The following is a 15,239-nucleotide window of genomic DNA, read 5'->3' as shown; positions in this document are numbered from 1 at the left end:
AGAGTAATACTTCAGATATGTCACGTACCTTGCCTTTTTGTTGCTCTTGGGTTTTGGTGTGGTGTTTTTTGCTTTCTTTTCCTTTGGCTCTTTGGGGATCTTAGGGGTTTTGGGAGTCTTGGGTTCCTTAGGCTCCTTCTTCTCCTTGGGTTCTTTTGGATCCTTCGGCTCTTTTTTCACCTTGGGCTTTTTTTTCTTCTTCTTCTCTTCCTGGGAGGAGTCTAGTGATTTCCTGGTAGGATCCTGGCCATCAAGCCCACCAGGAAAGCCTTCTTTACCAAATCCTTTATTGGGACCTTCTACAGCAATGTGATTGTTTTTCTTTTTCTTTTTCTTTTGCTGCGGTGGTTGTTGCTCAATTGATGATAGGTAATCATCACTTTTCAGTAGCTGGGCATTCGGTCCACTAACCTGAGTCATGTCTGGCACTGATTTCTCCAGAAAGGGTTCTGATGGAGAATGCTAAGGAGGGGGGAAAAAAATAGGATTTTAAGAATTATGTGTTTGGAATAACTATAGACCAAAGATAAAGCATGAACTCGGTTTTTGCAGACAAGAACAGAATAATTTTGGGGTAAAAAATTAACCTATACTATTTAGAATACATTTATCTTAAATGATGGGCATTGCTAAAAGGCATTAGTCTGGAAAAAGCTATGGAGTTTGATACTGCAGATTTGTCTATCCAACCCAGATAGTCTAATACATAAAATATATATGTCTGTATATATATTATAACAATTCAACATGCAAGGATCCAATTTACACCATTGAATGCATATAACAATTTACAAAAACAGTACATAATATGCTAGGTATTAAGAACTGAGAAATAGCCTTTAATTCATTCTATTAAGCAAAAAAGAAATTTTTACAAAGAATTCCAAAACTGGGGTCCAAAGTAAATCATAATCTATAGCCAAATCAGTATCATTATTGAAAAGGTTATTTGTCTTTCCCATTACATACTGGTACCATAACTTATCATACCACATTTCAATCGTGGGGGTATGTGAGGGTTTCCAATTTTTAGCAATTTTTGGATTTATATCTTTATTACTTATTTTCTCTATTTTCTAGTTTATATTGGATTAGATTCAATAAAAAATATAAAAACCCCAATTATATTATTTTTTTAAAAAGAAAAAAGTTAAAATAAGGTATAAGAGAAGAATTTCTTCTATTAAAAAGGCAGCATTACAGGATGGGTGGGGGTACTCTGTGAGTTGGGCTCATAGTTTTCATCCTACCAACATTGGAGTTTTTTCCTAGGATAAGTAGCCTTCTACTAGTACAAGGAGCCTAGGTCTGATTGAAGAGACATGTTCCACTTATGGAAGGCTCCTTGGGCCAATGGAAGACTCCACTTTCAATAGAATAGAAAAACTGCCTCCAAACTGTTATTGATAACCCTTTGGCATGCCCAGAACTCAAGAAAAGCAGGTAAGAAAACAGGTGCTTGGAACAGTTAAGATGCATGACTATCCATTTATTATTACGGTCATACAAACAGCTAATAATTGTGTGGTCCTGTTTGTCACCAACACATTAGTGACTAAAAGAACAATAAGCAGACAAGGTTTGAAAAACACACTGAGAATGGGACACAAGTGGGTGATTCTTCAGCTTGTGAACATTAAGCATTACATTAATAAAACTTCAATATTTCAAGTGTTATATTTTTCTTTATACTGATTAGTGCATAAACCATAAGTTACTACTCAAAGTTATGACAAACAACCATTCAATAGCACAGTAGTCACTGAGCTCTGTTTATGCATTTGAGAGATTAGGGTTACCAGGTCTGTGTTGGAAAATACCTGGAGACTTTGGGGATGGATCCGGGAGAGGGCAGGGTTTTGGGAGGGGAGGGGCCTCAGCATGGTACAATGCCATAGAGTCCTCCCTTCAAAGCAGCCACTTTCTGTAGGGGAGCTGATCTCTGCCAGCTGGAAATCCGTTGTAAAAGTAGGAGATCTCCAGGCCCCACTTGGAGGCTGGCAACGCTACAAGAGACTGAGCAATAATAATTATTTTTGCGCTAATTCATTCACTACTGTTATCTAGTAACATCCAAACAAAGAGACCTGGTTGCCACCTAACAAATTCTCCTCTTGTATAGTAATTCTATCTGTAATTTAAAGCTTGAGAGAGTTGGAATTGAAGCTGGAGGGCTATAACCCCCAGTGATAACTTTAGTGTGCTCCCACCACAGTACATTATGCTGCAATGGGGCTTAAAGAATCACTTGCTTTTCTTCAGTCCACCTCATATACCAAGCAGAGAGCTTGCATTTGCAAGCTCTACCCTGCCAACCTTTTGTTGGCATTATAAAGGAGTATAAATGCATAGGTGCCACCAACTATCACTTTCAAAGTTTGTGAACAAGTGGCTTGAACTCCCCCCTCCCCCATACCTGGTCTTCAAAGATGCGCTTCTATCCCTTTCTCTGCCAAGTGCTGCTGCATTTTCAATCCCACCCCCGATGTTACTCATAACTGACAAGCTACAGGTTTTTGTTTTGTTTTTAAAGCAAGCTAGCTGCTCACTTCAATCACTAGCTAATTTTACTATTGCTGCTTTAATTAGTGAATGCATTATTTCATATATTGACACAGAATTAAATTTTCAACAAGAAACAAACAAAGGTAATAATCCTGTTCAGCATGCAGAAAAATAATTTGGGGTTGGGTACTATTTGAAAGGCGAAAGGTGTTCCGAAATATTTCATTATTTGTTAGGGTCACATATCCTAAATCTTTCAGAGAAAAGCTGTTTTTGTAAACATTTAACAGAGAACAGATGGTCTGCTTTAATCATGTGAGGAAAACCTGGGGCTCACATATACCAGACTACTGGGTCTCATCACTTCCATAACCAGCCATGTGGTACTTTCTTCAATAATGCTATTTAATTTTAATTTTACTGCTGTATCATCAGTTTCCCCTACATGATATATAATACCATTAAATGTATGACATCAATGTGCAAGGTTCTCCAAAAATTTAAAAGCAAGTGTAGAAATTACCATGTTGTGAAAAACAGAAAAATGTACTTTTTGTATTTACTTACAATATTTTATTTTTGCCCTACACCACTTCTGGGTTTCCCCCGGAAGTGACATAGTGATGCAGCTGACACAGCCTTTTAAAGTTGTTTTATTTTTTGCACTTCAAGTGGCAGCGGGCAACTAACAGTGCCAGCACTATAACATCCATATGTTTAAGCAGTTCGAATGTAAAAGTTTCTACTTAATACACATTTGCTTTGAAGTTTCAAAACATTAACCACTCTTGAATAAATTGGAAGTATTTAATATATAACATTTCTCTGATACACAGGACAGAATTAGGAATTAAACAATTAATATTAAAATCCCTTTCTTGGATGCACACTTTAATGTAGTGAGGGTTTTTCTTGTATGTCAGCAAAGCTGAGAGCAATATCATAAGGAGTTTGGACTCTGAATCCTGGGAGTGAGTGAATTAAAGAACTGGATTAGAACATTTTCAGTCAGAAATTTACAAGAGTATTTTACTTGAGAGATGATAAACACAGAAATTAAGTTTTTTAAAAATGTTGTGAGATGCAACACAAGCAGTTAGGGGCTACAATGAACATATGAAGCTGCCTTATACTGAATCAGACCCTTGGTCCATCAAAGTCAGTATTGTCTTCTCAGACTGGCAGCAGCTCTCCAGGGTCTCAAGCTGAAGTTTTTCACACCTATTTGCCGGGACCCTTTTTTGGAGATGCCAGGGACCTGGGACCTTCTGCTTCCCAAGCAGATGCTCTACCACTGAGCCACCGTCCCTCCCTAATATAATGCAAAGTTTGACAGAATAACAGCAGCAAGAAACTTCATGGTTATCAGCATAACCATCATTCAAGTTTACGCTCCAACTTTAGATGTCAATGAGGAAGAAACTCAAAGGTTTTATGAAAGTGTCTAGGAAGTAATTGATCATATACCTAAACAAGATATGTCAATAATCATAGGTCACTAGAACACAAAAGTAGGAAACAAAGCATAATCAAATACTGTTGGAAGATACGGGCTAGGAGCACAAAATGAAGCAGAAGAATGACTCATAGAATTCCATGGAGGCAACAATTTGTTTATTGCTAACATGTGTTTCAGGCAGCCAAACAGATGATTGTCTATTATTTAGACATCACCAGAAGGCCAATACAGAAATCAAATAGATTACATAACTGGAAGCAGAAGATGGAGAAGCTGTGTTTTCTCTGCTAAAACAAGACCAGAAGCTGACTATGGCACAGAACATGAACTGTTAATACTGAAGATCAGAATAAAGCTGAAGAAAAACACCAAAACATTCACAGTGCCAAAATACATTCAAAGCCAAATGCCTGATGAGTTTAAAGACCATATAAATAACAGATCTGCATTAATGAGTTCAAATGAATATGGACCAGATATTATCAAGGAAGAATGTGCAGACTATTCCTGTAGCCAAAAGAAATGAAAAGCCTCCATGGATGACTGATGAAACTATTAAAATTGCTAAAGATAAGGAACAAAAGTAAAAGATGACAGGAACAGAATCAAAAGTCTAAAATGTGGCATTCCTGTGACTGCTAGGCAGAGAGAAAAAGAACTATTTTATTGACCCTGAGTAAAGAAATTTAAGAGAACAACAAAAAAGAACAATAAATCTGTTCTACAAGATCCAAGCAAGCAAAGTGAAATTTATAGTACAGTTAGGCATGCTGGAAGATCAACCCAGAACTGCATTAACTGAACAGGACAGAATTAAGAAAAAATGGGAGGAATGCCCTGAAGAACTGCACAGAAGAGATTAAAGGATGACAAATTTCTTCTAACAAATATGGCAAACAAAACAAAGACCCACATACTAGAAACATTCAATTTACATTCCAGCTCCAAAACCAAAGATGTCAGACTGCAGATACTATTGGGCCATCACATTAATTTCTTACACAATAAAAGTGATGCTCCAAATCTTAGAACCAAGACTGCCATCATATATATACGAGAAATGCCAGATGTTCAAGCAGGATTCAGAAAAGGAAGAGGCACTAGAGATCATTTTGCAAATTTACTGTGTTTAAAGGAACACACAAGAGAACATCAGAAGAATCTTGTGTTTCATAGATTACAGCAACACTTCTGACTGTGTGGCTCATGAAAACTTACGTCTGGTTTCAAAAGAAATCGTTGTGCACAATATCTGACTGTTTTGATGTGCAACCCGTACTCTATACAGAGGGTACTGGTTAGGGCAGAATATAGAGAAACAGAATGGTTTCCAATTGGCAAAGATGTCAGACAAGGATGTATTTTATCTCACCATCTTGTCGATCCATATCCAAAACGCATTATAATGGAAACTGGATTAGATTTAGATTTGGGGTGGGTAGGTGGGTGTGAAAACTGGCAAAAGGAATATCAACAATTTGAGATATGCAAATGATACATTACAGGCAGAAAACAGTGAAGACTTGAAATGATTAGTGATGAAGGTTAAAGCAGAAAGTATTAAGCAGGATTACAGCTGAATAGCATGAAGACAAGAGTAATGACTACTGGGGAATCACACAACTTTAAGACTGATGATGAAGAAACTGAAATTGTTTGCAATTTTCTTTCCTTGGCTCCATCATCAATCAAAGGGGAAAGTGCAATTGAGAAATCAGCAGGGCGATCAAAACTGGGAAGGGCAGCCATGAAAGAGCTAGAAAAGGTTCTTAAGGGTAAGAAGAGCAAGATAATGCATGTTAGCCCCCCACTTTATTTTTCTTTCTGGCAGTCTACAGTATTCATAAAAGTGTTCTTCATCACCACATTTTTTTCCTATCAGTTTTCTTCAGTGTTCAACTTTTACACATGTACATAGTAATGAGGAATACTGTATTTCCACTCATTCTTTTTGTGCCACAGCAGCCTGAACAGGGCCAGATTACCAATTAGGCCAAGCAGGCACTGGCCTATGGACCCCCACTAGGGTTGCCAAGTCCAATTCAAGAAATATCTGGGGACTTTGGGGGTGGAGCCAGGAGACTTTGGGGGTGGAGCCAGGAGACATTAGGGGTGGAGCCAAGATCAAGGCTGTGACAAGCATCATTGAACTCCAAAGGGAGTTCTGGCCATCACATTTAAAGGGACAGCACCTTTTCAATGCCTTCCTTCCATAGGAAATAATAGATAGGGGCATCTTCTTTGGGGGCTCATAGAATTGGACCCCCTGGTCCAATCTTTTTGAAACTTGGGGGGTACTTTGGGGAGAGGCACTAGATGCTATACTGAAAATTTGGTGCCTCTACCTCAAAAAACAGTCCCCCCCAGAGCCCCAGATACCCCCAAGTCAATTCCCCATTATTTTCTATAGGAATAAATCTCCCTATGGAATAGCAGAGTTCCCAGCAGACATTTCCCTCCCCTCCCCCTGCTTTCTGATGACCCTGAAGCGCGGGGAGGGCCTCCAAACCGGGGGATCCCCTGCCCCCACCTGGGGATTGGCAACCCTATGGGGGAGACAGGCAGAAAGAAAGCAGTTTTAACTTTAAATGCATTCTCCGAGCCTCTGGAGACAAATGCCTTCTCCAAGCCGGCTGATGGGGCGGGGGGCTTTGAGAGACACATGCTATATGCGAAAGAGCCATGCGTGGCCACAATTTGGCCAGCCCTGGGCCAAAGCCTTAACTCAGGTGTGGGGGGGCAGGCAGGGGAGCGGCTCGGCTCCAGCTGGCCTGCCCGGTCTCGGGGAGTTTCCCAGGCTCTCCAGGGAGGGCCCAGAGGCGAAGGGGTTAACCAGGAGGCGGCCGCGCGGGAGAGGAAGGGCTCACCTGGGCCAAAGGGCTCACCTGCCGCACGCGCGCTCACCTGGAGAAGGAGATGCGCAGCACCGGGGAAAGTTTGCTCCGAGTTGGGCGCCCCTTCGGGCCAGAACCTGCGCCCCGCCGTCTGCCTGCTCGGGCAGCCCCCGTCGGTAAGTGGTGCTCGGGGGCAGGAGGCGCATGTTTTGCACCCCTGACTCCCGGGGAGACCTTCTCCGCTTGCCCTTCCTTGGTCGGGGCTGGGTGGGGAGGTTCTGCCCCCTCGAAGGGTCTGATTCTGGCTTCCCTCCCCGGCCCAGCCCTGCACTTCCGGAGGGCCCACGATCCTGCCCCCCAAACCACGCGCCGCGGCAGGGGCGGCTATGCTGCTAGAGGCAGCTGACCACGCGGTCGGTGTAAAGGACGGGCTTGAGGGTGCGCGAGCGCTACGGGCGCAACAGGCGGGGCGTGGAGACCTTCTGCTACGGCTGGCCGCAGTGCTCGCGCACCCTCAAGCCCGTCCTTTACACCGACCGCGTGGTCAGCTGCCTCCAGCAGCACAGCAGCCGATGAGGAGCACATGGAGCGCGAGCGCAGGCGGCCCCCTCAAACCCCGCTGGTGATGCTGTTCACCCCCAGCATCCTCCCCGGTAGCCCCCGCCAGCAGCAGGAGGACGCCGCTTCTCCCCCCGCTTCCGTTTTTTGGGGGAGCGGGGGAAGAGGCTCGGAAACCTGGGGTCCCCCGCTAGAGCGGGAGGGTTGGGACCCCTAACCCCCACGCCTTTAGGGGCCCTTTCCCCCTGCTTGCAGCCCTCCCAGCCTGCATGTGAGCCACTCTTTGCCCAACTTGCCTGGTACAGCTGCTGCTGGCACCATCACCAAGTTTGCCTCTTTCTGTCTCTCCCCTTTGTCAAAGGAGCTTTTAAGAAGGTGCCTGCAAGCTGCAGCGGGGGCCATGTGTGGTAGGTTGGGTGCCCCAACTCAGATAATTTGTGAGGGACCCTGAGATTTTGACTGCCTAGGGGCCTTCACAGGGTTTAATCCAGCACTGAGTCTGAAGCACCCATGAACTGCTCATCCTAGGGAAAGTGGGACCCACAACTTGGGAGGTCCCAGAAGTTTCCTGTAGGAGGAGGATTACTTCCTTGTACCTGTGGAAGTCTAGCCAGGGTCCAAACTATACAGAGCATATCCTAATCCTGCCAGTGACTCCTTCTATTTGCTGCATTAAATTCAAATTCATGAATTTTATGCAATTTATTACATGTTCATTCCACAAATATGTTTATGGTCTTCTCTTGTGTACATAGTATATTTATAACTTTGTTCTTTGACTTCAGCTTCTTCCCCCATTATTTCACAATACAAGTATAATGTGTTGAGGTCTTACTTATAACTGGCAGAAATGTGCCTATAACAGTCTTGAGCAATGCAAATGGTACTTACAGCAAGCAAGTTTAAAATACTTTTTAAAAATGAAGGTGAAGCTTCACAGTCTGCCAGCCTTTATGATCTCAGTTACAATCCTTTTAAAATACTGTTTTGTGAGAAGAGAAAATACTAGCTTTGAATTATCTTAGTTTAAACATGCAACAAGATCCTGTTCATATAGGTGGACATTCAGAATCTGATGTCAAGATGGCAAGATGTAAGAAGAAAGAGATGGTGAGGAAACTTAAGAGAAATCCCTTGCAAATCATTCTATTAAAAGAGCAGATGAGAAAGTAAAAACAGTTGCAATGCATAAGAAGACTGCAGCCAGCAGTAGATCTCCACCGGCAGAAGAAAGGAACAATTTTCTCTGATTTCTTTCCTCTCACTGCTGTTCTGAGGGTTTCCTGGAAACCATGAACCACATTTGGAAAGGGAATGTTGGATTGCAGTACACAGGAGAAGGCAAGGAAAGAGTACTTCAGTGAAATTCTTCCACTTTAGCAGGATCCACCAAGTTCAATGGCATTTATTGAATATTTTATTCCACTGATCTGTTAACAGTCACTTATAAGTGCATGACAATTTCAATGCTGAAGTTCTTCCACATACACTTCAAGTGATAAAAAAAATATTAAAAATGGAGACTAGAAGCCCTGGTGCAACATCTGTATCAGTTTTACTTTGGCCTTTCCATTATAACATGGAAACATGACTGCACTTACTTGTAACTGTTGTTCAAGTGGCCAGCTGTACAATCACACTGGGTTCTAAGTGTACAGAGGCCAGCCATGGAGAGATGTCTGAAGTTCTAAGGAAATAGAGGATGTTCCTTTCCCCTCCCCAATGCTGTTTTACCACATTTCTTCAGTGAAAAAAGGAGAAGAAGCATCCTTCCCTCAGTTCCTGAAAGCTGTGAAGCTACCACTAGAGAGAAGTGATAGTATTCTAAATTGCAGGGAAAAGAGAGCTCACATTGGAATAGAAGGGATGCATGACAGCGTAGATGAACTCTCAACAAACAACAGTTACAGTAAATACAACATTTTTTTTCCATCTCACATGGAAGAACAAGCAAGCTGATTTATGGGTAATGTGGCTGTACGGTTTAGTCAAACAAAGACTGGAGCACCGCCTTTCCAACTACTGCATCTTTTGTAGTATCTATCCATGGAGCAGCCCTCTGCAAATGTTCAGGGAAAGGATCAGATCATGGGTTTGCAAACTGCACTGCTGGAAAGATCATGGCAAAGAACAGCAGAAGTTGCTTGCACTCAAGTCTACTGAGTAGCAAAGAGCAGTCAGCTCTTGTGAGCTCTTTGAATAAACAGATATAAGTGACAATCCACCTGGAGATGGATTGGGTTGAAGCTTGTTGGCTGACTTGGGTCACCAGCAATAAATAAACAGGTCTGAGTCCTTTCCTAAAGATTTAGTTCTACCCAAGCAGAAAAGTACACATGTGAAAGCCAGTTAGATGTAGTGCTAAAACTCTTAATCTGGGAGAACCAGATTTGATTCTCCACTCCTCCACATGCAACTGCTGGAGTGACCTTGGGTTGGTCACACCTTTCTCTGAGCTGTTCTGCTCAAGAGTAGTTTCTGTCAGAGCTCTCTCAGACCCATCTACCTTACAGGGTGTCTGTTGTGAGAAAAGGAAGGGAAAGGAGACTGTAAACCACTCTGAGCCTCCGTGAAGGGCGGGGTAAAAATCCAATTTCTTCTTCTTCCTTGTTATTCTGGAGGATGGACAGACAGACAGACAGATATCTACAGGTATGGGTAATGTCCTGATTACATAGAATACAGAGACCACCTTAGGTAGACATTGAAGAGAAAGGCATAGAAGCACACTGGAATTGACAATTTTAAGAAAAAAGGGTCATGGTGGAGGGTAAAAAAGTTCAATGACCCCACAGGTACCGGTATATCTTATGGCAGCAAGGAATATAGTTTTGTTGCTGACTAGTTGGAAAGGGCAGGTAATGAGAGGCTCAGAAGGCTTACCCATTAATTTAGCCAATACTAGGGACAGGCTCCATTGCGGAACAGGAGGCTGTACAGGAGGAAATAGGAAATACTTTGACTCTCTTTGGGCAAAAACTGACCTTTTCTTATAGATATGGAAAAAAGCTATAGCTGCTAGAGGAGGAGCTGATGGAGGAGAATGAATATATATATTCTCTGTTGTGCACCTCTCCATCACTGTGTCTCCCCTTGCTCTGTGACCCTTTTCTTTGAGGGTGGCCTCAAGGTCTCAGAACTGGTCAGAAAGGGGTGGTTACTTTAACCTTTCCCTCCTTCTGCCAACTGGCACCTGCCTCTCACATTCTCTCTCTTCTGCAGATATCTAGCCTTCTCATTCTCAACATTCTTTTTATACTTCCCACCCAATCCTTCCCCTGCCTCCTTAATTAACCTGGGACACCCTGTTCCAGCACAGGGTGGGGCCAAGCTATGCTTCTCCTGTTGAACTGTCTGGGTGTTGGGTCCCACCATCTGGTAGCGTTGCCGGGAGCAGTCAACTCCCTTCTCCAGCTTGCTATGGCTCCTCTCCTCCAAATGAGGCCACGCTGGGTCCTCTCCAGCCTGTCGGCCCAGGTGTACCCTCCCCTCCCAGGTGTGCCCAAGCTCACAGCAGGAATCTCTTGCATCAGCTGAAGCACTTCATTGCATTTCATCATTGGAGAGTCAAAAGGCCAGTCGCTTAGGGTTTCACCCATTAAGTCAGACAGAGACACCAGGGGGGTGGAGGGAACTAGGGTTGCCAATCCCCAGGTGGGGGCAGGGGATCCCCCGGTTTGGAGGCCCTCCCCCCGCTTCAGGGTCATCAGAAAGTGGAGGGGGGGAGGGAGGGAAATGTCTGCTGGGAACTCTTATTATTCCCTATGGAGATTTATTCCCACAGAAAATAGTGGAGAATTGATCCACAGGTATCTGGGCCTCTGTGGGGTGGGCTATTTGTTGAGGTAGAGGCACCAAATTTTCCAGAACTCCCTTGGAGTTCAATTATGCTTGTCATAGCCTTGATCATGGCCCCACCCCAATGTCTCCTGGCTCCACCCCCAAAGTCCCCAGATATTTCTTAAATTGGACTTGGCAACCCTAGAAGGAACATTGCAGGTTGTGGAAAGCCCAGTCACCAACATGGCACAATGTCCAAGCTGGGACACACACACACACACACACACACACACAGAATTTGCTTTCATATTTACTGCCTTTACATGATTTGAAAGCCTGGACACGTGGACTTTTTTTTAAAGGAACTGTGTGAGAGAGTACATGTATATTTGAAAACCAAGGGGAGAGAATAAAACCACAAATGTATATTACCCCAAATTTTAAAGAGTTATGAATTCCTTTTATTGTCGAGGTCACCAACATGACACAATGTCCAAGCTGGGACACACACACACACAGAGTTTGCCTTCACATTTACTGCCTTTACATGATTTGAAAGCCTGGACACGTGGTCTTTTGTTTTAAAGGAACTGTGTGAGAGAGTACATGTATATTTGAAAACCAAGGGGAGAGAATAAAACCACAAATGCATATAATCCCAAATTTAAAAAAGTTATGAATTCCTTTTATTGTTGAGGTCACTATTTATATATCTCCTCTCACAAGGCGAAAGGTATATAGTGAAGGCTAATTTGATATGGACCTAACAAGTAATTGCAGCCAGAATGCTATTAGCACAATTCTGGAAATAGCAAACAATTCCAACCAAAGGACAATGGCTAGGAAAGGCCTGGTTTGTTAAGACAATTAATAAAATTACAACTTTCAAATTCATATGGTTGCATAAACTTTGGTCATATGTAAAATTTAGTTGAAATCAGTTTAATTCAATATCTAGTACCATAGCAGAGATATTAAAAAGTATATGGAATAATGTTCAGTAAGTGTTTTATCAAAAAATTAAGTCTTCCTCTTGTAATTTAATCATTATAGGAACAGAAGTTATGAAATTTGAAAACAGAAATTCTTTATGTTGGAAATTCCTGTATGTTGGAAAAATTCTTTTAAAATGTATTTTCTATAATAACAATAATAATTTAAAAAACATTTTATTAATAAATTAGTAAATTAATAAATTAGTAAGCCAACAGTGTTCAGTGCCTTCAGATTTTTTCTTCAATTTAAATATGATAAAAGAACATGTTATATTGTCTTTAAATGTTTAAGTATTATTCCAATAAAATAATTTTTACATACAGTTTTGAATTTGTTTGAAAATAACATTTAAACCAGATTTGTCCCTGTCCCCTTCAGTTCAAACATGGTTGCTACTGGGACAGAAAATCTACACAATGTACTTATAATATTTGTTTAGATCATGTTCTATTTGCGGCACTGGATACTTTTCCAGAAAATTTTCTTGTTCTACACAAGCTCGTGTAACTGATTTTAGCACAACAATTTCCCAGTGATATCAGGAGCTTCATATCTAGAACTGTCCCATTACTTATAGTTTTCAAAAGCAATTTGGACTCAAACAAAAGATAATATCAGGATACACCCATTTCACAGAACAAAGTAAATGCAAAAACATAATAGTTGCATAGATAAGGCTTTGAAAGTTTATAGTACAAAGTTACCAACCTTTTTGAGCCTCTGAGCACCTCTGGAATTCTGAGATAGGGTGGTGGGGCACAGCCACAAGATGGCTGCAGCAGGAGGTGGGGTTACATACATAGAGGAAACACGAGGGCAACAGTGAAAAGAGATAATTGAAAATGCACTGGGAAAGAGGAGTGAAAGAGAATAAAATCAATACTGTGGGGGCTGCTGCTATTGAAATGATTTTATTTTGATCTACACAGCCAATTGGATCTCCATTGACTAATCAGAAGCTCTGCTGGGCAAGAGCGCTACCTGGCCCCACTCATTTTATAAAAACATTTGGTGGGTGCCAGGAATGATCGGCAGGTGCCATGTTGGGAACTCCTGTTACAGTAGAAAAAGTACAACCTGTGAGAAAATCGCAAGGGTCATTCATGCTGGCTGACATTAAGAAATATATCTTACCTAGAGATTGGGCATGAACTGGTAAAATGATGGTTCGTCATTTGCTTGATTGCCCAAACCAGTGGTTCATGTTTGTTTGTGGTTTGATTTCCTGAATGGTTCAAAGTTTGTTTGTTTTGGAAGGCGGTAGAACAGCCCCTTCATGAGTTAAGAGATGCCAAACTCACAGAAAGTCTTCAGCAGGTTCTCCTCCACCAGCCCTCCATGTTTGGGGAAGATTCGATTTGTGATGCCCAAGTTATAGCCCCCCCAAAGCAGGTGTCCCCAAGGAAAGCTCAGCTCTAATTTCAAGTTTGGTCTCTGAAACCAATGTGTGTGGAGAAAAAAGGAGTCCCTCAAAGCCTCCCCTAAATCAGCCATGCAGCAAACAACAACTGAAAAAATTCTTCTCTCTTTGTGCTGCAAAGTAAAAGCAGCTGAGTCAGGATGCATTATTATACTGATATAATATGCTCTCATAAAGCAGAATAGGAGCTCTGTGGTTGGCTCCCAGAGCTGCCAATCAAGCTATGGACAATTGTTTTGGGAGTCCACCATCAGAGCTTCCTAGGAATAGATTGAATTGGTGCCAAGCTGCCTGGAGAATGAACCACAAAAATGAACCAAAAGAACCACCGTAGAAAAAATGTGATCCTTTTTTTGGTTCAGGAATGACACGACCAAACAAACGGGTTTGAAACAAACCAGCCTAGTTTGTGCTCGAACTGCAGTTTGTTTCTAGGTTCATACTCATTTCTAATCATATTGATGTTATGATAATAACTGACACAATATATGCATATATGAAAGCATTACATTTTAAATGTACATCCTGAGACAAAATAAAGCAGAAGTACAATATCACTGTAAAGACTATTAACATTTATTCCAACATGAGCTTTTGTGAGTCAGAGTTCACTACTTCACACTCACACACACACAACCTATTTTAAAAAAGTAAACTACTTAAGCTGATAACAACCTTTTATTTTAAGACAGCAGAAGGAAGTAGGTTAATTGTAGGCACACAATGAGAACACAAATTATGTCTACAGATCTGTTATAGCCTCCTCCAGTAATTTCAAATTCTCATTGACCTGGTCTTAAGAATCATGAACAAAGTTCAGCTCATTAAACAATGCTTTTCTGCTGCTTCTTCCTTACTGTAACACCTGCACTCAAAATGCATTGGGATACAGTACAGGGCTGTAGATGGAGGAGAAATATGCAAAGTCAGGTATCCCTCTTCTGCTCTCACAAGAATATGTTTGAATCACAGGTATTAATTATGGTCCTTTCTACATTTTTGTGTTATGGCATGCCCACATAGTTAAAGGTGGTGGAGAGAGATACTTACACAGCTACATTTTGCTCTTTTTAGCTTGGATTCCAAGAAAGAATTGCAGAAAGGTCAGTAATAGTAGAAAACTGGGGGGGGTTTTTAGCAGGAATGCACAGGAATGCAGTTCTGGCTGGTTTGGCGTCAGGGGGTGTGGCCTAATATGCAAATGAGTTTCTGCTGGGCTTTTTCTACAAAAAAAGCCCCGTGTTAAACAATGGTGACATCAGAGGTGTGTGGCCTAATATGGAAATGAATACCTGCTGGGCTTTTAGTACAAAAAAAGACCAGGTAGAAAAAAAGGAGCGCTACATAGTGTGTAGCAAAAAAGAGACTGAAAACTGAGGGCTAGAGCAGGAACTACAAAAATGGGATTAAAAACAGGTTGCTTATCTATAACTGATGATTTTCTAATGGTCTTCTGTACATTCGCACCCATGGGAGTACCGCACCTGTGCTGACCCCGATTGGTTACCAACAAGTCAAAAGATTTTTGTAACCAGACTCCAGTGGGTATGCACAGGACCCCCACCATGCATGCTCACCAGTGTATCCCTCCAGTTCCTTCTGACCACTGAGTGATTCTAAAAAAAGCCAAAGGATCGACAGCAGTGAAGAGGGAGGGTGGGTGGTGTGAATGCACAGAAGACCACTC

The 15,239-nt window shown here is 41.9% G+C and overlaps 1 protein-coding gene across 9 annotated transcripts in view; it reads right to left on the bottom strand.

The window, feature by feature from the left end:
* LOC132575191 (chromodomain-helicase-DNA-binding protein 7-like) overlaps positions 1-15,239 on the bottom strand; it is a 313,791-nt gene that overhangs the window by 141,031 nt on the left and 157,521 nt on the right. For all 9 annotated transcript variants that reach the window (XM_060243733.1, XM_060243739.1, XM_060243741.1 and 6 more), the window contains one exon: positions 29-462. In XM_060243733.1, the coding sequence (XP_060099716.1) occupies positions 29-462 (434 nt within the window). The remainder of the gene's footprint in view (positions 1-28; positions 463-15,239) is intronic.

This window comes from Heteronotia binoei, chromosome 7 (genome assembly GCF_032191835.1).
Source record: "Heteronotia binoei isolate CCM8104 ecotype False Entrance Well chromosome 7, APGP_CSIRO_Hbin_v1, whole genome shotgun sequence".
Taxonomy (NCBI): Eukaryota; Metazoa; Chordata; class Lepidosauria; order Squamata; family Gekkonidae; genus Heteronotia; species Heteronotia binoei.
This window is presented reverse-complemented; position numbering and strand designations above follow the sequence as displayed.